We start from the raw sequence: 23,449 nt of genomic DNA on the forward strand, positions 1-23,449 counted from the left end.
GGGAAAAGAGTAACACCTCTCTTGCATCACCCAAAGAAATCTTAAATGTTTTCTATTATTACATGGTATCTTCATGACCTGCATAATTTAAAAAATATCTACCCCAAAACCTATTAATTCTGACACTACCAACATTCATATCCTCCTTAACAAAGCACTATGTTCTGTTTCACAAAACTGGTTCCTGAACACCATTATGTCCACTGTAATTACAGAATGGTTTGGCTTGGAAAGGATCTCGTTCCAAAGCTCCTACAATGGGCAAGGGCACTTTCCACTACCCCAGAGGTTGCTCTAAGCCCTGTCCAACCTGCCCTTGGACACTTCCAGGGATGGAGCATCCACAGCTACTCTGGGCAGCCTGTGCCAGTGCCTCTCCAGTGGAGCCTCCTCTAACACCAAACTGCTACTCATAACACCGAAGCTTTAAAGGATCTTTAAAAAAAACCTAAATGCCAACTGACAAGGCATTTTCCTTGTTTCCATGTTTCAAAAAGCTTTCTCAAAGCATCAAACCAATCAATTTACAGAACTTCTCAATTTACTCTGCAATCTCGTCCTTTCCACAGACTTCTCTGAAAATAATACTTCATATACCTATAGAATCCAGCCTGAGGTGAGGGTGTTACTTTTATTAGCTTTAAGAAAAGCCGCTTTTCTATATCAGCATTACACAATGTGCATTTTCCCACCACCAGCATGATGACAAAAACGTACAACGTGCACCCAAGCAACCTCAGCGAGTGTGGAACACTCTGGGCAGCTTCTGCAGCAGCAGCATAGCCATGGGGGGCTCTGGACAGGTCTGACTCAGGGACTCTGGCACAGGTCTGACTTGGGGACCCCTGGACAGGTTTGACTCAGGGACCCTGGACAGGTTTGACTCAGGGACCCTGGCCAGGTCTGACTTGGGCATTCTGGCACAGCTGGCAGCCGCCTCCCTCATTGTTCCCTCCCCAGCCAGACCTGTGTCTGAAGCCAATCTCCCAATGCCCAGTTTGTGCCACACACCAGCCGTGGCTCTGCATCAACACCCAACCTCAACCTCACATCCCTGCGCCACATCACCAGCGCCCCGCATCCCTGTCCCACATCACCACTGCCCCACACCCCTGCCCCACATCCCTGCCCCACATCACCACTGCCCCACATCCCTGCCCCACATCATCACCCTGCCCTCAACCCCACACCACCACTGCCCCACACTGCCCATGGTCCTGGATCACCATCCCATTGCCGACCCCTCATCATGCCGATCCCCATTGTCATGGTGTATGGCATCACCATCCTTGCCCTCTGCCCCACACTGCCCTCAACCCCACATCCCTGCCCCACATCATCCATACCGCCCTTGATCCTGCACGGCCTCAGCCCCGCACCATGCCGTACCACCAGCATCGCCCTCAACCTGTATCACCCACAGCTCCTCACTGCCCTCGATCTGCATCACCCACAGCCCTTCACTGCCCTCAACCCCACACCATCCACAGCCCTTCACTGCCCTCAACCCCACACCATCCACAGCCCCTCACTGCCCTCAACCTGCACCACCCACTGCCCCTCACTGCCCTCAACCCCACACCATCCACAGCCCTTCACTGCCCTCAACCCCACACCATCCACAGCCCTTCACTGCCCTCAACCCCACACCATCCACAGCCCCTCACTGCCCTCAACCCCACACCATCCACAGCCCTTCACTGCCCTCAACCCCACACCATCCACAGCCCCTCACTGCCCTCAACCCCACACCATCCATAGCTCCTCACTGCCCTCAACCTGCACCACCCACTGCCCCTCACTGCCCTCAACCCCTCACCATCCATAGCTCCTCACTATCCTCACAACCTTGCACCACCCTCAACACCCACAGCTACTTACCACCCTCAACCCCCTCACTGCTCTCAATCCCTCACCACGCACTGCCCCTCACTGCCCTCAATCCCACATAGCCCATCCCACAGCCATGGCCCTGCATTGCCACTGGCTCCCTTCATGTTTCTCCGGGGTTGCAGCCCCACTGTCACACAAACAGGACTGAGTGATCCCACATTCCCCATCAATCCTGAATGAACCCAAATCAACACAAAGCCCCAGTGACAGGGCTCCCTCGCCCACAAAGATGTGGCTCTGATCAGTCCCATCAGACACACCATGCACTGAACAACCTCCACTGCAGGGCCAGGTATGCTCCTGCCATCTCTCACAACCACTGAGAAGCCAGGGAACCATGACCAAACCCCTCTGTCTGGGAGAGCTGCCAGCAAACCCCACTCCCACAGGGCAGGAACCACTGCTGTGTGCCCTCAAAAGCACTGGCACCAGAGCGAGAGCCAGTGCTGGATGGCAAGATGAGAGGCTCTAATGGGCAGAGGCTGCTCATTATTCCAGGCTACACAACACATGAAGTGTCAGAAGTCCATCCTCTTCCACCCTTCATTTGTACTTTTACTTCAGCATCACAAGTAGATCTCTGCTTTACAGTAGCTATGTCTCTAATCTGTGCTCTTCCAGAGTAAAGATTCTCACTTGGGGAAGAAACAAACCCATTTTTAAAAAGCAGAAGACACAGCCACTGCTTTACCCCTCACATGTTGGATGCTCTGTGGTTCCATTTTTAGTTAGGATTTTGTCCATGTTGATTTTCCTTACAAACATTTTTTAATATTAAAAACCCACATTTACACAAATACAAGTTAGTTGCCTATGGTAGTACAGAACTAGTGAAGATCATTCTGGAATTTCATGCAAAATTTAAAAATCTACATATTTATTTTAGGACAGACTTACTTCTTCTGGCCTCTCTGTTTGCGCAGCACTGAGTTTTGCCTTGGAGTTCTCTCACAAGCTCCATCGGTGCTGTCGCTGGCTTCACTCTTATTTAAAGGCTGGTTTTTCCATGGGATAACATACCCAGGAGTGGGACCAAATTGTTTTAAATCTCCTTGTCCTAATGAGCTCCGTTCTCCACAGTAACAAAAGGCGCAGAGTTGTTCGCTGTAAAAAGGAAGATCATTACTTCTTTATTGGGGTGAAAACCAGCAGAGGATACCCCATCAAAGAGCAAATTTCATGCTAATTTAACCCTTTATAACAAGACAATAAAAGCTCCTTGTGCTTTTATTGGTATCAGAATTCAACATTCAGAAACACTATTTCCAGCTAATTAACAGTTACAAGAACTTCTTTTCTGTTCACAAAACTGCCTGATTAACGAAGCAAATAAAAAATGTCCATTTTATATTCAAACTATTAGAATTTCCAAAATTTTGTGTGTCGAGACACACACTTGCTAAAAGGCATCCAAATGTTACAGAACACATGGAACATTACAGCACACACACCTTTCTGGAAGCACATATAGCTTATGTGTAACACAATCTGTAAATACTATAGACTAAAAGGTTTACTAACATGGAGAAAAATGGAGTAATGAGAAAACCACAGCAATGGCTACAGTCACACGTGCCAGAGAACACCACATGCACAAATGCAACCACCCTCATTTACTTCAATATTTAAAAACAAAATTATGTCTAGAAGTTTTACTGGAGGAATTTTATATTTACAGAACTGTGACCGCTGCAATACCCTGTACCATTTGCAATTATGTTTTAACATGCACAACATAGCGACAGGATTGAAATGACAGCTCTGACAGCACTCCTTGTGTCACATCATATGGAAGCTACTGAAAAATATTTCTATAATAAACATACCCATAAACTTAAAATGTGAACTTCTACAACTAATGCAGTTTGCATTAAAGGAAGGCCATTTAACACTTTTTTTTAATGCTTAAATGAGCAATTCTGTTTTCTCCGTATTTATGCCCCAAAGACCCCAAAAAGATGCCTCAGGGAATCAGGCACTTGGATAGAGGCTTGGTTATGCCTGGATTCCATTTAAATAGATTTCAGTGCATCTCCAAGGTGGCACATTTGGATTTGGGACAGTCTGTGCTGTGTGAGTGAGAGGAGGGAAGTGAAGTGGGAGGAAGAGAAAACCTTAAGGCTAAACTGCTGTAAAATATTTACTAAATTCTGGGGAAAAAAATAAAGCCTCCTGTGCTTTTCAGCCTGGAGAGACAAGAACAGCAACGGAAAAAAGTGAAAGTAGAAAAGGAAAGTTCCAGATCAGAACACAAACCCCCGAGAATCCAGCAAAGCCTCTGATATTTGGTTTATCATACTCTGGGATATCTCCTTTTGCTCTCACTATAGAGCAAATATAGGAATAAAGAAAAAGAAGAAAGAAATCTAAACTGGTCTACTACTACTGGTAATACCAAACAGTCAGATGCTAACGAAGGCAGAAGCATTGCATGAGCCCAAAATGAAGTCCAGAATGAATCAAAAAGCTTTTATTTATGGTTGATAGGTAGGACTGCACTTTCATTAAGGCAGATGGACCACTGGGAACATGTAGGTTGATGGGCAGATAAATTAGGTCCCATTTATGGTTCTGAAATTACACCTTCCTATGGTACTGTTAGGAAACATTTGTCCTCATCTCGTGGCCTTGGCTGCACATCCTTCACTGATCTGCCTCAACACACAACCCGCATGAGCCAGCACAACCCCCGGAGCTGATGGCAAATGTCTGACATGTTCCGGAAATCTTTAGAAAAAGATATCTGAAGACATAAAAATCCAAAGAAAATATGGATAAAGGTAGTGTGAGAGCAGTGAAAAATGAGAAGTTACACTGAACAGTACATATGTCTATTTTATAGCTAGCTTTTAGTGTGACAGAGCAACAAATACACTATTATTTGTCTGTCAGTGACTGTAACCACTGGACTGCCAGTGAAACCTGATATGGCCTCATAGGCAGAGTTCCTAAGCAGGGAAAGCAAAGCTATTTATGCTGGTTGAGACTAGAGAGACTTGTAAGAAGACTTAAGAGATTTAAACAGGCAACACCATAGTATATAAATTACAGTAGTTACAAACACAAGATTATCCACAGTGGAATAAATAATTATTCATACATCCTGTTAGGACAGACTATCACTGCTCATTAAAAGACTTGAGGATAATTACAAACAAATACACAAAGCCCTTTAAAGTGGAGACATAGCAAATATGCAATGATGTTAAGATCTATAAAAGAGAAATCTGAAACAGTAATTAAGAAAAAAAAACCCGCTAACTTTTCAAGTGGTATTATTTGAAAAGGCATACAGGAGTAAAGCTGGTATTTCTGGAGCCTGTAAAGCAGCTCCAGCATCACAACTTCCAGCAGCAGCATTCTGCAGGCAGGGTGGAGTGAAACAACAGGAGCAGTGAGTTTCACAGCTACTCTGCAGCGTGCTGCGGACAGCTGTGAAGCTGTCAAGAATCAGATGGTTTGTGCTACTGCTCCTGCTTCAGCAGAGCTGGGGAACGCAGCTGAACCAGTGCTTGCCATGGGGAGGGGGCTGGGGGAGCCTCCACTGAAGGCTGTGAGCACACAGAAGTTAAAGACAGGAGCAGAACGTGCCCAGAGCACTGCCAGGACACTGTGGTGCTGAGATAGAGGGGGGAGATTATACAAAGGGGTAAAAAAGGTTTCACACTTTCCAGGGGGTAAGTAGAGGGGCTTCAACTGTACCCACAGCCAGGTAGCCACAAGCACGCAGTGGCAGTGGGCTCCCTGCCTCTGCTGGGATGCTGGAGAGACCCAATTCAGGAAAGCCACTCTCCTCTGCCCCCTGACATGCCACAGCTGCTGGCTTGTCATGCCGTACAAAGTGGCCAGTTCCATCACGTTAGCCTTTTAGCTTTAAGTGCTCAGTAAATATTTTAAGTTATGTCTGTATGGGCAGAAGGTAGAGATTTTTTTCCTATCATCTGAGGACTGCAGAAAGTACTTACAAATCTACTTTCCATATGCCAATATGCAATTAGAGGATCTAAATCTGTGATGCAAGAAGAGCTCTCATATTGAAGATAGCGAAATAGAGATACTGGCAAATCTTAAGATCAAACCCTAGATCTGTTATCATAATTAACATATTTTAAGAACAGGATAATTCAAAATGGGATAAAAAGCAAGAGACAATGTGTCACAAATCTTTTTATAAGCTACTAAAAAAAAAAAAAGCAGCTCAACAGTACTCGATTTAAGATATCTCTTAGGTACTCCAACTCAAAATATAAGTTCATCGTTATCTGTAACTTCAACTTAAATTACATATTTTCCCATGACAAATGCTACTTTCTTATAAGGGTTTAATGATCCAGAGGCGGTTTATTTACCAGGAGGTGCTCCTATACCTCACCTCACCCCAGAGAATTTCATGGATTTCAATGCACAGAAATTTTAATACATAACACTGAGGAAAAACTGTGTTCAGAATGAACCAGACATGCTGGGTTTGGGGGATGCAGTAAGAGGCAGAAAAGCTAGTAATGTCTGAAGCTAATGTCTCTTCCCATTGAGCCATGGGAGGAGATCCAGCCTTGGATCGTTGGATTTGAAGAATGCCCTTTCTAACAAGATACACGTTGATCCCATCATTCTTTCACAGCCATTCTCTTCTACAGGTTCTATTTCATCAGGTCAGTGTCTCTTCTTCACAGAGAATTTACTCAAGCCTCTGACAAGAATGTGAAGTGCTATAATCCTCCCCTGTCCACATCCTGACAAAGGATAACAAAATGCCCTGCAGCCACTTAATCCTGAAGGAAGGGAGACCAGTCACTATTTCCTCTACTTGACTGATGACAGTCATCAGGACTCATCCTAAAACATAAGACTTTCCCATTGAAACAACTTCATTTCAACACATGCAGTATTGGGAAACTAATTGCACAATATTAAATCACAACCAGAGGAGGAGAAACATCTGGTTTGTTTGGAAATATTCAGTCAGAGAATTAAGGTATAACTGAGAGTCCCCCAAAATTGTTTTTTAAGAGAATTAAGTCTTAGCATCAGGATTACCAACACCTGTAGTTGTACTTTCAGGAGTAAGTAGAGGCCCCTCCTGGATCCTTCTGAGCTAGGAAATGGCACTGGGTAAGCCAAGGCTCCTTGATAACAAGCAGATGTGCAGACTGGCTCATGCAAATATGTTTTGTTTATGCTGTGGTTCCTATCTCACAGATGTGCACTTGTGCCCACGTGAACACTGTGCAGCTTCTGGAAATCTTCAGATGTGTCCAGGGGAGGTTGTGTGACCCTCAACAGTATCTCAATCTCACTCTCCTGCCTGTTTTTCATGCATGGGTAAAAAGCTGCAGAGATATGGGGCACTGCCATGCCCCCACACCCCCACGTATACAGCTGGGGGAGTAAATCTTCCTTTCTCATTCTCACAGGAACAACTTCCTGCAATTTCTCCAGGGCCCCCACACAGCTCAATGCCAAGCCAGACAGCGAGTGGCCCATGCTGAGCATGTCTGTCAGTGAGATCCTTGAAGCTACCCAACCCTTTCAGTACTCAATGGAGAGGGTGGCAGGCTAAAGGAAATCCTACAGCTGCCTGTTCTGCAGGGAGAAGTTAAAGGTGCCCTTCTTTCAGGAGAGCCTGCACAGTGGAATCCAAGCATCAAATGGAGATAAAGGGGATGCTGTCAAAGGCAGGAGAAATTCAAACTCTTGGATTTAGCTCAAGGGATGCTCAACTTGTAACTTTTCTGAAATCCCTCCCAGCCTACTGTAGGAATGGTATTACCAAAGGAGTTTTGCTATACATTCACCTTTTCCAATTAAGCACACTAAAACCAGGTTTAAACAGGAAAAAAACAATGGATTATATGTGAGAAAATGGCAATTCCAGTAAGATCCACTAGCTATAGCCATTGCCTCAACATTAAACACTAAATTGCAGATTAGCACTACTGCCATTTACCATGATAACAACTGCACTCAAGTTAAAAAGAAACCCACCTTAGAAAGCATAAAGATTTCTTTAATTCATGGTTTGGGTTGAAAAAGAAAGTGAAGAGGGTTATCATGTAACTTTTGCTACAAATTTGTTTTTAGAGGCCTGGAAACGCCTTCAGGATGTCTTTTTCACACACTACTTGTTACAGAAATTTACAATGTTTTTAACATGTATTTTTCACTATTAAAAGTAAGCTCATTACACTAAAATGGAGAACTTGGGAGCAAAACAGAACTTCAGAGCCTAATTTGTATTAATTACCGAAGCAGACTGATGAGAACTGGGCTTGAGAATTCTTCTTCCACCTAACCCTGTTAGTAGTTTTAACATATGCTAAAAGGCTAAATCAAATGCTACAGGGGACCTACTATTTATTTAGCTCTGCCAAGTTGTGCTAATGCACAAAATACCTTTGTTCTCATTTTATGTTGTGCTATTTAAAGAGTAAAGTGTTTTTCTCCTTAGTGAAGATCCACCATTGTATCATTTATGTAAATTCAAATCAATACCTGCAAGCTGCACATTAAGTAAAGAAAAAAAAAAAACCAAAACATTTCTGACTTGAAACAATACCAGGGATCTTCATCAGTGTGAGTTCAAATACATGTGAGATATTCACAGAGGTAAAGTTTCTCTAAAACTCAGATTCAGATGAAGCTTTTTAGCATCACCTAAATATTCTGTAAATATCTGGACCCCAATAATAATGAAGCTTGAAAGGAAACTAAAGAAGAAACCTCATTAGGTGAGGCATAACAGCTTCACATTGATAAAAGATTAACAACCCAATAAATCACCCTTCTGAATAAAGGATACTAGGGACATACAAGGATGGAAAGTGTAAATGGAGACAGCACGAAGAGAAAGAAGCAAAAAATCTCTGCTAAAAGCTGTATGTAGGCATTTGACATACAATCTCCTTCCAAAAGGCACCTGAATCACAGAACAATTTGAAATTGTGGTTTGATGCTATTATACTATTACAAAGATTTGGGGTTCAAGTAAGTATTTAACTTATGCAGCATAATTCTTTTTTAAAAAAGGAGGCGGGACAGAGTTCATATGAACTTCAGGTGAAGAATTTTAAAAGTTTATACAAAGCAATTAAACTGCATTAGACAATAACTGCTTTCCAATTTCTTCAAACCAGCACAGTTGGAGTTCTACAGCCATGTAATCAACTTAATGATAGTCTTCTCATTTGAAAGAAAGAAACATTCCCCTCCAAACACAACCAAAACAACACCTCTTACTGACATTTTGAAATTTAGAAAATACATTCTTATTCACCATGAATTGTGTCAGCTTTAGTTTAAACAAGTATTTAAAGCTCAGTAAGGGTTTAACATACCCTAGATGCAAGGAGTTACCAGAATGCCAGTGCTGAAAGAAGTAAATTTAGAGGTCAAATACAAGGCCCCCTAGATAATTCCTTAAGGTCCATGTGAACTGACTTGTGCTCTCAAATAACAATCCCCTATAGAGTGCAATTGATTGTACCTGAAAAGTGGCAATTCATGCAATTCTGAGAGTTATCTTCACCTCTGAAGGACAAAAGTCAAAGAATAAGAAGTCCTGTAGCTTCAACCTTCAGTATGCATCTGTGCCCAGAAAGTATTGTCTCTGTAATCCAGATTCTCTCTCTTAGTAATTACAACATAATTACACAGGATGGTTTGGGTTGGAGGGACCTTCAACATCATCCAGTTCCAAGCCTCCTGCCAGGGCAGAGAAACCTTCCACTATAACAGGCTGCTCACAGCCCTGTCCAGCCTGGCCTTGGACACTTGCAGGGCTAGGGCAGCCACAGTCCCACCCAACTCACACACAGGGGCCAACCTCTCTTGGAGGCTTCATACAAATACTAAGTAGGGTCTTGCTAGCTGAAAATTAACTGAGATTTACCATTTAGCAAGCTGGCTTTAAACAGCAGTTTTTCAAGAAAGCTTCATCTAAGCAGGACAAGCAGAGTTTCAAGGATATTAAAGAAGAAGCAGACATGGAACTATCCATGCCCCCCAGTATGTTCAGTTCAGGGCCTCCCTGTGTCAAATGTGATTCCTGTACACTCATTCTCAGTTTCCCTTTCATGAATTTGCCCAGTCTGCTCTTGACCACACCTAAATTTTCAGCAAACCACATCCTTTGGCAAGGATGTCACTCGAGACAACTCTCTACTGTACAAAGAATCACCTCCTTTTATTCTGCATCTAACCCTTCAAAGTTTCACTTGATGACCCTCAGCTTCTTGCATTAGAAACTAAACAGACAGAATACAGCCACCTTCCCCACTCCATCTATGATTCTGAAACTTCTTATCTTCCTTCTCCAACATCTTTCAGAGACTGAAGGGTCCTGAATTGTTAAATTGGAATCCACTCCAGATCTTTGATCAGCCCTTCTGTTCTGTAAAACATTTAGGAGTTTCACAACATTAATTTCTCAAGTTAAATTTTCTGTAACCCTATGAAAATTAGTCCAAAATTGTTTCTCTAAATGCTCCTATCCTCATCAAGCAAAGCCCATGTGCTTCAGAAGAGCTTTAGCACATTGAAGCTACGAGCATAAAGATTCTCTCCACACCAAGCACACTCCAACCTCTCAGTCCCTGTGTGAAAGCAGATTCCATATGCACCATCCATTCCCTGTGAATGAACATCCTTCTGGCAAAGGTCAAAGACATTCAGAGGGATCATCTCTGCAACTGCAGCTCTGGGGTGCTGTGAGTCCAGATTTTACCATTTAAATTGCTTGTACTTTCCATCAGCTTCAGTATGGAAGCAAGGAAGGAATGCAGGGCATAACACAGTTTGCTGTGTGAGGGAAATGGAAGGTGCTGGGGAAATAACACTACTGACTATGGGAAACAACACAAATCACACAGACAGCTAAAGGAAGCAAGAACAGTCACAGCTGACAAGGAAATTAATAAGAAAATGGACAAGAAATACGTGTAACAAGCGGCTATCTAGAAGCCACTGGAAATGGATGGAAGGAAACTGCGCATCAGACAAAGAGACAAAGAGTAAACCTCAACTAAGTGAACCTTGAAACAATGATTAAAACTGATGAGCAGCTTAGAATTAACAAAGAGAATGGAAACAGGAGTGTTCAACAACAAAAAACCCCCAAGATGCTGGCAAAGAAAGCTGGAGAAAAAAAAAAAATTGAAGAGGTGATATTTGGAAGAAATGAGAGAAAAACACTGTATTCACTCAACACTGACACAGAAGATCCTAGACTATTTCCACTGTCTGTGAATATCCTGTATCTGTGCAATCCTTGACAAAGCAGGCATCCCATGCTGCAGTGAGTACTGCTCTCAGCCCTTCAGCATGGCTTGACAGCCATGGGGTGCTTCTGTCTGTCTGACTGCCATCTCCCTGACAGAAAACTTGTCCAGGCATCAAACCTGACCTGCCAGTGCTCAGCTTGCTGCTCACCACTGCAGGACTCGTAAGCAGCAGGGAAGACCCAGGTGGAGACACACAGCCTTAGGATGGGGATGAGACAGAAAAACTGCCTTAGAACATCTGTGAGAGGCTGAGAGTGGGACTCAAGAAACCTGGAGCACCTGGGAGCACCTGCTTACACTGGGCAGAAGACATTTCGTGGTTGGATCTTCCTACAGAACAGACCAGATCATGGAGCAAAGGTATGTGCAACTTAAAGGCCCAGCCATGAATGTCATTGATTATGGTGTCAAATCCCACGAGGCACAAGTCCTGCATGAGAGCATTAAACACATTATGGCCACAATGGCAATTGTTCAGCCTAAGCAAAAGGCAGGATTTTGGCTGCCTGTGAAACCCTTCTTTGGCCCCATTTGTGTGGCACGCCTTCTGTGCTCTGAGAAAGACACAGACCATCTGGAGAAAACTCAAACCAGCAAGAAGGATCTGGGCTCAAGAAAACATCATTTACAAAGAAAGTAGGAACAAATTTGGGATTTCTGTTACAAGGTAAAGCATGCTGGGGAAATAAATGAGAGACTTTTGCACAAAGCTGTCCTCCATTATCCTTGGCAGATGGTACGAGCAGTAATGGAATAAACCCAGGATGAGGAGAATGTGTGTTAGATGTGAGCAAAGTAGTTCCAACAGTAAAAACAAAGAAGAGACTGGAAGGGACTGTTTAGGGAAGATATGGAGCTTTTATTACTGGAAGATTTAAGAGCAGTTTATGTAAGCTTGTGTCAGGAATGACAGCCGTAGATAACTGCCTTGGAAAAGGAGGTGAACTAGATGAGTTCCAAAGGTCCCTTCCTGCCCCATAAATCCAAGGAAAAGTTGCTGTAACAATGATTTGTCACAGAATTCTTTTTGAGACAATTTCCCTAATAATGCATGAACAAACAGGATGGAAAACCAGTAAATATTTAACTTTTTTTCTCATTTTTCAGTGTGTGGTCTTAGTCTTTAGTTGTGCCCTGCTAGCCGAATCAGTAATTTCCCTCTGGGTTAGACTGGTCATTATTATAATGCTGAAGTAGTACTTTAGTTTGGAAGACAAAGGAATGCTATGTCCTCTTTCCAGATGTAAACCACTGGATTCAGAAGATGATCCCATATATGCTTATATGGATCTAGAGCTCGAAATGTAAAGGCAAAACTCTGCAGTGACTTCAAATGCCCTGTGTCATGCATAAGGTCCATTCTCTGCAGAAACTATCCTTGGAGAAAACATTCTCACAAAACTACATTCTGTATCACAGTACATATTCATAAAAAGAAGTCATCCATTTCAAAATTAATCTTAATACTGGTATCTCCTCAGAACATGTGCTTGACTTTACAACTTCAACAAATTTTTAAACACATTTTAATATTAAATCTTTTATATAACTTCCTCCTGCCTAGAGATCTAGCTTTTCCTCCCATCACTGCAGTATTATTCTATCCAGACTGTCTACTCTCTGCCAGTCCACAATTTCTTTTTCCACTGAGTGTTGCTCTGTTACAAATTTTGAAATGTGCTTTAAGATTATTAAAAAAAAAAAAAAAAAAAGGAAGAAAGATAAAGAAGTTCACTGCTACTTTTTCACTATTTTCTTTGTTCATGCAATCTACAGATGTTCACCAACCACTTCTTTTTGATGGAATAAAGCATCCAAGCCCTCCATCTCCACACTCCAGATTTCATCTCAGCAGCAACAAAATAACAGGGAATGGCGCAATTGGTCTGGAATGAAAATTACGTGCTTTGTCCAATTACAAGTGAAGCAAGAAAGCAGGAAGGTGTTTTGCCAGTTCTTTGGGGCTTTTTTTTTTTTGTAGTTTTAGCAACAATCTCACAAGAGCAGATATTTAAGCAGGCCAAAGCACCAAAATCAAAAAGAGCTGTGTGAAAACCTCAGCTTCTACTTTTTAAGAATGTTCCGTCTTCACGATTATGGCAAAAGGACCAAAAACATGCAATTAATTAATGCGATTCACAGTCCCCGAGAGCAGACAGAAAGTAAAATGAATCAAAAGGTGTTTTGTTCTTCTATGAAATTGTGTTTCTAGGCCATTCTCGTTAGCTTTTAATGCCTGGGGTTGCCAATGTGGGAAACAGAGGAGGAAGGTGGAAGTGGGCTCTGCTCTGAGTCGCAGCCGGCTCCTGGCTCCCTGCCTTCCCCAAGGGCTGCACTTCCCCTGCTCTCTGCAGGCAGCACAAACCAAGGCAGCAGATTCCTTTCGAAGAAGCTGGATTCCACTCAGCCATAAGTCCCGGGCTGACAGAAGCTTCTCACAAGGCTTATAAAAAGAAAAAAAGGGAACAACCAAAGGAAAAGGCTCCAAAACTCATGACGCTCGTGATATATAGGAGCTGGCAGTTTCACTCCTGCCACTGCCAGGCTTGGGAGTTTATCTCTGCTTGATGTTATTGCCCCTCCCCACATGTGGTCAATAATTCACTCACTCCCTTCAAGCACACGCCTCACCCTTTTCAGCCTCCCTACCCCAGTGTGGCTCAGACTCTCTTTATTTTAATAGGGTTTTAACATATTGCTTTCTGAGCACTAATCCTGAATCTGTTATTTAATTCCCTGCCCCAATCCCACTCGCTTACAGTAGCTCTCTTGGTTTCCCATATTCCACCTCAGGAAGGTTCCAAAATTTACCAGCTCTCTCGCCTTTCTCTTGGATGTTTTTATTTAGCTGCAGTCTCAGGGAGGATCCAGAAACACCACACAAGCCAAGTTCTGGCTAATCTCTCAGCTACTGAAATCCCCATCCTAGTTTTGACACATGTCCTACTATGTTAAAACCACTGTTTTTCAGCAGCAAATTATTTATTTTTTTCATGGAAAATATTTTATTTTATGCCCTGTGTCCTGTGCTTCTCTAATTCCTTTATCTTCACTACCAAAGACAGAAACACAGAATTTTCTCATACTCAACTCTGAAAAAGCAATGCAAAAGTAGCTCCACCTACACCTGTATCTACTTCTTGTGGAGGCTTGGATTCTTTTCTGTCTTCCAGGCGACTTCTATTCTGTTATGATATACTCTCAAAATGCTCCCATGTCTCACATACATAAAGCTATTTTTAAATAAACCAACTCTTCCATTTTATTAGAAAGTGGAAGTTACTTATGGTAGAAAACAGAAAAGCTTACCAAGAAAGAGATGAAGCTGATGAGTATGAATTATTTGGAAATCAGCTTTAAATTAACTTCCCCAAGTAACAGTTTTAAGGCACTGTGGAGTCACACTTTATCCTAAATCTTGGTACATTTCCTCCAATCATTACACAAGCATTAGCAGAGTCTGTTATTTCACACACTGTATTTTCTCCTAAGAAAACAGAGTCAAGCCCCCAGAATTCAGCCTTCCAGCCCCTGCATGATACAATGTCAGTGGCAGCACTACACAGACCACAACAAAAATGATTGATCAAACATCACAGATCAGAAGAGGCTTTTTTCAATAATCACTTCCACAGAAACCCTGACATCTGGGTATTTTCCATTGTTATGAGGACATCAATGACTTCTGCAACTAACCCCCGTTCTGCATCTAAGTTTGAAATCAAAATTACTGGGGTCAGAGAAACCCTCTGATTCCCAATTAACAGTTTCATATCTTCTCAATACATTTCTTTCCAAAATGTCAGAGACAGAGTCTGATCACTATTATTTTAATTAAAAATTAATACTACTCAGCTTTTTAATGCTTTGATCAGCCAAAGCAATGAGCACATAATAGCCATTCCATCCTGACTGATCAAAGTCAACACTTTCAGTTGGAAGGAAGAATAAGTTGAGGGCAAATAAGGGCTGGCTTAGAACCAGGGCAAAGTTTTTTCAGGAGACTGTTGTCCAGTTTTTAAGAAACAAGTCTGTGGCTATGGAAAGTGCTGTAATCAAGTATTCATGATAACAGCAAAAAAGTAACCTTGAGAAGAACAGAGGGTGGATGAAACAAAACTAAAATTTTTGCAAATTATCCAAAACAGGGTCAAATGATGAAGCAAAACAGCTGCTCAGTTCAAGCTGCTCCACATATTTAGTGGAATTTAATCTCAGCCTTGGAAAATTCCATCAAGAACAGAAATTTTTATGTATTTCACTCAGGTATATGCACAAGAACTATTTAACTGAATTTTCTGTATGAAGGAAAGTAGCTCTTGTAATATAAGAAATTTGTGAGCATGTAAAACATGAAAATTATATATGCATCAAGTAGATTAAGTAATTTCTTGTGCATGGAAAATATGCTCTGTGTTGGATTAGGAGGAAGAAAAATGATGACAACGGTTCTCTCCAAGTCTGTCAAAATGTAATTACACCTGTAACTGCCTGGTAGCTGGTAAGAGCACCTTCTGCAGCAGGAGAGACCTGCAACTGGGTTAGATGCTGTTATCAGAGCTTCACAAGAGAAGCTCTGCTAGAATTATGTGACACCATTTCAACAGTGATCACAGACAGCATGCTCTGGTTTCCCTCATGTAACATAATTAATACTTTTGCTAATTTTAGGTTAATTTGTATTAATAAAAAGTTAAAAAAATACAAATGCTATTTTCTCTGTTATAAACTCCAAAACAAGGAAGAACACAGTAGATATGACAAGAGATTTGGTTTACTTTGTTCCTGGAAAATACACTCATACAAGCTGCAACATCAAAAAATAACTTTATATAAATTTGCTAATACACCATTTTCCACACAGCAGGAAAGCTTCAGTAATCACATTTTATCTCCTATCACTTATGCCTCCTTTCATTTACCCAGCTAATAACTCAAGGGTTTCCCAGAGCACTGTGAGGACAGCGCTCACGGAACGCGCTTCTCACCTTGATCTCCCCGTACGCCAATTAAGGCACCAGCCCCAAACTTCAAAGCAGCGACAGCAAGTCCCAACCCTGTGCCCCGGGCACCCAGAGCCCCAGCCCCAGCCCTGCCCCTGACTCAGCAGCTGCCTCCTCCTCCTCCTCCTCCTCCTCCTCCTCCTCCTCACTCACCTGGTTTTGGCTTCCACACCCACGGAGGCGGTGGAGCTCGCAGACTCCTCGGACACGGAGTGCTGAAGGATTGGTGTTAGCTGCTTGGTGCTCTCCACTTCCGTCTGGGCATCCTCTTCTGCAGACTGCTCTTTGACTTCTGGGTGAAAAAATTAAAAAAAAAAAACAAAAGATTTAATATTTTATCTGCATCTGGAAGCTTTCCCTTGTGCAGAAAACATCCATTTTATTTATAGACGAGTTAACCCATGTAAATATCTTCTGCCACACAACAAAATTAGAAGCACAGGAAATTACCATCGCCTAGCTAAAACATGAAATTGGATGCTTACAAGATTATTTCCATAATACGAAGTACCACTGTGAGCTAAAGCTGTTCAACAGCAACAAGGAATAGGGCAAGGGAAGAGCTGTTCAGTGACAAACTTCATACAAGGCTGGAGTTTTAGGCATTTCCATTCTCCCCACATCTCTCATACACCTGTTGTGTCAGCCCTGAACAAACATCCCAATAAGCACGCTACTCTGGGTATATTAAACCTTTTTTCCTCCCCTATTGCGTTTAACTTTGTTCAATTCCCTGCAAATTCATTCCTGATTACACTAACTATGCTGGCACAAGGTTGAAGAGATGAAGGAATGGACGTGGTTTATGTCAGTTTGAACTTCATCCTGAACTGAAGGAACATAACCAATTTTTTTAGCATGCTTTTACCTTAGTAAAGGTAAAAGCATGCATTACCTTAGTTGTAAGACAGAAAAATATATACATCTGCAGCTGACCATGCTAGATTTGACTAGGAAGCTTGGTTTTGCTCTGAAACATGAAACATGAAGTTGCCACTGTGTGGACAACTTTACATCCTCTTCCCAATCATTTCCCCCTTTGCCTGGAGTGAGTCAGAAGGACATGGCAAAGTGCTGCTCCAAGTGCACCAGAATGCACAGGAACAAGGTTCAAGGCTGCACAGCAAGAGAATTTGGTGTTTGTGCACTCTTCTGTACTTTGATTTTGAAACCTAAGCAACGTAACAATCACAGGACTTTGTGATGTGCTTTGGCATATCCAGCCTAAGATACACGTGCCTCATCCTGCCTGTGTCCATGGCTTCTAGATCTGTCTCACAGCAGTGCCAGAGGAAGATCCCCTTCAAAATTCCCAGTGCACATGGGTTTGAGCTCAGAGGCTTGTACATACAGCTCTAGCAAAGAAGTCCAGTTAGAGTAAAGCAGCAGAAATTATTTAGAAAACTTCAGCAGAAGATACATTCACTTTTTTAAAAAAATTAACATACATGTCAAAATATAATTAAATATTGCAAAGGATAAATGACAAGTGGAGAAATGAAAGGATAGAAGGATCTGCCACATGGGTGGGCACGCATAAAAACCTGCTACAAGCTTTAATCTTATAAATAAAAGCAAGAAAAGAGAGGAAAATTCTCAGAACATGTAACTGTGCAGCTTGGTCTGAAATACTGAAATCATATGCCTGCTACAGCACATGGAAAATGGGAAATCTGTCTTGTTTCATGCACAGAGATTTGAAATAAGACTTTTCTTTAACCTAAAGTGAACTCATTTAGGAAGACAATGCGTAACATTTAAAACTTTCCGTGAACACCTCAAACCATATTGAAGAGAAACACAACATTAAGGGGGAAAAATAATTCCTGGTTATGACTGGATTTTCCAAGTATTTATCTGAGCTGGTGTCAATTGAAACTGCATCTCCTATTTTAGTTAAACTACTTAGTAACATGTATCTGAAATGTTTCTTGGACACCTGAAACATCCAAAAGTGACTACCTGTCCAAAATCCCAATGGCTTGTGTTAAACCCCTTTCACCAACCTATTCTGAAAAAACATGCTGGATCATGATTTGACACTAAACAAATACCCTCTTGGGAATACATCCCTTGTAGTAGTAAATGTCTCTGTACAGAAAACAAAACAAAATAACCCAAACCCCACGCCCTCCATTTTTGGCACATCTGAACAAACATCCCTGGATGTTTTCTGGCTGAAGATTCCCGAAGCAGGCAGTGTCCAGCGGAGCCATTCAGAGCGGTCTGCGGTGCGTTTCCAAGAATGTTGGATCCAAAGGACAATCTTGTGCCAGTAACCCCCAAATTTCTAAATGCAACCTCAATGAAGAGAGCAAAACATAAACACCTAGAAGACAGGCAGACGCCAAAGCACTCAGAACAAAACCCACAACACAGCCTGGGACAGCCACGCCTGAAGTGCTCCACGAAGACCACCGGAAACCCTGGCCCTGCTCTGATCCATCTTGGCGACTTTCTTTAACCTAGTTAAACTGTGCAAAAGGAACTCTGGCTTGATTGTGTGCCTGCTGAAACTTTCAATCAAGTAAAGGAAAGAAGCCATTTACTCTCTGCCAGCTTTCAGCTCATTACCATGACTGGGCACCCAGCACACTGGGAAGGCGAAGTTCAGGGGCGCTCTCACTCACTCCCAGGAACTCTGGACTGTGTGAGAAGACACAGATTGTTTCACTACACATGACAACTATATGAGCTTACATCCTTATGGTGCATTTCCCCTGCTGTTTGCTTCTCCAGAGAAGGAGGGACCCAAATTATACTAAATGAGACAAACAACATCTCAGTTGCTGTCTCTGCAATAAAGCAAACTGTGCCTCAATATGCTGTTGGAAGACTGAAAACACGGCGCTCACTAAATAGCACGAAAGTTGTGTGTGTTACTTGTCAAAAAAAAAAACTTTGTGGAAGTTTTCCTGCAGAATATGAAGGAAGAATAGGAGCACTGCATTTCATAGGTCAGATTCCTAGGAGATGGATCCCAGCACTGGCCTGGCAACGGGACATTTCAGATACACCTCAGAGATGTTCTTGGAAGCACCTGGCACAGTGTGTTTAATGAACATCATCAGATTTGGTTATGGCATTCTACTTTGAAGCTACTGGGAATGAAGGATCCATGGATGATTAATAAATGGGAAGCTCATTTGCTGATTCATATGTAATGCTTTATTTTGCATCCTCTTTTCATGATTGTTTCTGGCACAATGAAGGTCTTCCCTATGTACAGTGGGTTAGTGAGGAGACTGGGATTTAAAAAATCTAATTGTAAAATTCCCCAGTGTCTCTAGTTACTTTTTAATGTCATTATCCTTTACTGAAACTTTAGGAAAATACTAGGAAACACTGCACTTTTATTATTAAAAGAAATCCCCCAAAAGTACAAGGACTACAGCTCCTGTCCGTACGGGCCATGAAAAGGCTTGGGACTTCCACACACTTTACAACTTGGGTAACTCACGGAATCACATCTGGTTGAGGCTGTAAGGCAGCCCAGAGCCACCTTGTCCAAACCCCTACTCAAGCAGGGCCACCAGAGCCAGCTGCTCAGATGGTTTTTGAGCATTTTCAAGCATGGAGATATGAAACACAAGGGAAAAAAAATCAAATTGCCTAACACTGACAGGGAACAGATAAGTCCCTGGGAAGTCACTGGGACTGGTAAGATTTACAACAAGTGTATTAAGTTTCTTTTTTAATTAACACTTTCATCACATTTGCTTCAGTAATACGTATACAGTGATGAAAACACTGTCCTTAGCTTTTACACCACTCAAGTTGTAAGTTGGATTTTTTGAAGGAGGAGAAAAACACTTCACAGAGATTCAAAGATTTCTTATTATTTTTATTCCCCTTTATAGAGCAGAATGCACAGAACACTCAGAGAAAATAACAAACAGCACATAGCACCTCCAGCTGATTATGTTGACTACCCACCTTCCTAACAGTAGCTGGTCTCCTTATTTACATGTCTTATGTAGAGACTTACAACATTTTGAGTAATAATTGTGTTGCTAATTTCCTGTTTCCCTGCTCTGTCTTCCAAGAGCTCTTGGAGACCTCTCCCTAAGTGAGACACAGGTGGGACATGCAGGCTCAGGAGGGAAGCCCTGGTGTTTGTAAGCCCCACCATGGAAGGGCTTGTGGAAACCAGGGATGGCTGGGGATTTCATTACACAATCACAGCTTTCTTTGGGGATGTGATGAAGCAACATCAACTTAAGATCTAAAACATTCTTTTGTTACAAACAAACCTTTTCAATTTTCTCACAATTACAAGGCCCTATTCTACAAGCTACTTGGGTAAACATAAAGCAAAATGAGATGTATGGGTGGGCTCTGTTGTGGCAATTAGGCAAAAACCAGACAGCAGCATATCCAAAAAGCTTGTCTTCAACATACTCAGAAACTACCTGTCAAGTCAAAACCTAAAAATCCTGTAAGAATCCTACCAGCAAAAAAAAATCTTTAAAATATTATAATACTCATTATGAAGTGACACTTAAAAAAAAAAACAAAAAAAAAACACCAAAAGAGCCATCATAAATATAACATTAATATTCTACTACTAAATTAATATTTAGGTGCAGCAGGCTGACTATTTAACTACTTTATTGTCAGACCTATTGATTAGGCAGACAATGAAGCACATGTCATGAGCTTCCAAAACTTTCACTAAGAACACAAAGTATTGCAGGCTGGAAAACACCAAGATCACCAAACACAGTAGGGACATCCCAGGGGTCTCAGCTGTTTTCTACCAAGATGCTCTGTGAGAGGAAGCTTTTGAAGGCAGCCACAGTTATTTTTGCACAAGGAAGGGGTAGTGCTGTGTCAGGAAACAGCCAATGGGACCAGGTGCTTTACACAGCCCCATAGGGGTCTGCAGAACTACAAACACACCAAAATGCTCCAGGAGTTTTGACAGATAAAAACCAGGTCAGTGTAGCAACAATATGAAAAGAAACTTTAACAAGGGAATGCAAACTATGAATTTAAAATCCCTACCTGTCCTGGGTTTGGCTAGCATAGTCAATTTATCTTTTTATATTGGATATGGTGCTGTGTTTCCAATTTAGGATGACAATTTATTTTAGTAACACACTGATGTTTTAGTTGTTGCTAACAATGTTTACTCTAAAACAAGGACTCTTCAGTTTCCCACTTTCTGCCAGCAAAGGGGTGCAAAAATGAGCCAGGACATGGCCAGGACAGCTGACCCCAACTGGCCAGAGGGATACTCCACACCATACAACACCATGCCCAGTAGATCACAAAATGGTCTGACTTGAAAGGGCCCTTAAAGATCATCCAATTCCAACCTCCTGCCATGAGCAGGGACACTGTCCACTAGACCAGATTGCTCAGAGATTCATCCAACCCATCCTTGAACACTCAGGGGGATGGGGCAGCCACAGCTTCTCTGGGCAACCTGTGCCAGGGGCTCACCACTCTTCTCATCTCAACCCTGGGGTCTTACCTTTTTCCAATTCTCCCCCCTCAGCCCAGTGAGGGGGCACCTGTGTGGTACTCAGCAGACAGCTGGGATAAACCATGACACTATCCAGTGCTGCAACCACCAAGTTTCACTCACTGGCCCAGTTTAGGAACAAAACAAGTTTCCACTACTCAGAGCTCATAATTCTATTACTGCTCTGGACACAATTTGATAGCAACATCACCTCTCCTGCCAGTGGCTGAGGAAGTCACATGCAGAAATCTCTTAAGCGCAGAAATCTTTTACAATAATCTAAAAGAGGGTAGTTTTAGATTACTATTAGAAAATAATTCTTCTTGTGAAGGTGGTGAGACTCTGGCATAGGCTGCCCAGAGAAACTGTGGATGCCCCATCCCTGGAAGTGCTCAAGGCCAGGATGGATGGGGCTTTGAGAAATGTGGTCTATGGGTCCCTGTCCATGGCAGGAGGGTTGGAACTGAATAATCTTTAAGGTCCTTTCCAATCCAAACTATTCTGTAGTACTCTGATTTACTTACTGCAACAGGTGTTAGATGGAGACGAGAAGAAAACCTGCAGTTATTCTTGTTCTGTACATTCCACTGCATTTTTTGATACTTTTCATTCAAATAAGCTCTTAACTGTTAAATACATTTAGTACAGAAAATAAACAAAAATTTTGTATTAGTTATAAAATAAAAACAAGATTCTCAATGTAGGACCATTTGAATTGTAATTTTGGTCACCTAAAAAAACATGAAACCATATTATGGATTACCATAACATGGAACCTCCATGACTGAGGAACTTTCTAAGCTAGGACTGGTATTCAAAAGCACTCATCTGATTATTTTTCCACTAATTTGTTTAGGTCTTTTTGTAACCCATGTCAAGTTGTTCATACCCAAAGCATCCAGGGACAATAAATTCAGTAATTGCAGGAGATGTTGAGTGCAAATGCACCTGCCCCTCCACTCTATGAACACCACCTGATGGCCCCTAATTTTTGTGTTGCACAACAAAATAAGTCATTGTGCTCTATCCATTTTCTCCACACCACTCATCATTTTTTGGACCCTAATACATTCTTCCTCAGTGAAATCACTTCAGATTGATGGTTTTACCTTAACTGATCCCTACACAGAAGTTGTTACTTACTTCTTGTCATACTTGCTGGCCTTTCCTGTACTTTCCCAATTACAGCTCATCCCTTTTGGAGAAGGGAAAGCAGAACTGCATGTAGCATTTAACATGCCAAGAGTTTATAAACCAACAGTAAAAAGAGAAAAAAAACCCCTCACTGATGCTTCATTCCACTTATCCCTTTGCCAGTAATTCCTAGAATTTCTTTCTCTCTTTGACTTATGAAAGCTTCTGCAATTCTCAGAACTGAAGCACCACTTGCTCAGGTAGCAAAAGCTATTTGAGAGCGATATTTGTTTTTATAAAAACAGGATGGTAATTTTGCACTGCATGTTCTTTTACATGAACTACTACTGAATTAAGAGTAATTTAATTTTCTATGGTCACACTTCAATGCCTTGCAAATGGGTACCTCTTTTATTATCCTAAGGAAGTTCACTTTACCCACTACGTTCTTCCCCTTTGAACCTGACCTAGAAAAGGGCTACAGGGTAGGTGTTTGTGGGACTCCAACATCAGCCTGATTTATACTGTGATTTTAATTAATCAGCAGTGAATTTCTCTTCTATTTCTTTTACTGAACTGAAGAGTCAGTCTCAACACAGCATTACTGTAATAAAAATTAAGACAGGTCTACAGAATTAGCAAGTGGTTCCTGCTCATGGCAGAAGGGATGG

The 23,449-nt window shown here is 42.0% G+C and overlaps 1 protein-coding gene across 13 annotated transcripts in view; it reads right to left on the minus strand.

Annotated features, from left to right (window-relative positions):
* KMT2C (lysine methyltransferase 2C) overlaps positions 1-23,449 on the minus strand; it is a 189,667-nt gene that overhangs the window by 114,213 nt on the left and 52,005 nt on the right. For all 13 annotated transcript variants that reach the window (XM_085572926.1, XM_085572927.1, XM_085572931.1 and 10 more), the window contains 2 exons: positions 16,328-16,466; positions 2,791-2,997 (listed from right to left, as the gene is read on the minus strand). In XM_085572926.1, the coding sequence (XP_085429052.1) occupies positions 2,791-2,997; positions 16,328-16,466 (346 nt within the window). The remainder of the gene's footprint in view (positions 1-2,790; positions 2,998-16,327; positions 16,467-23,449) is intronic.

Source organism: Lonchura striata, chromosome 2 (genome assembly GCF_050655825.1).
Source record: "Lonchura striata isolate lonStrDom1 chromosome 2, ASM5065582v1, whole genome shotgun sequence".
NCBI lineage: Eukaryota > Metazoa > Chordata > Aves > Passeriformes > Estrildidae > Lonchura > Lonchura striata.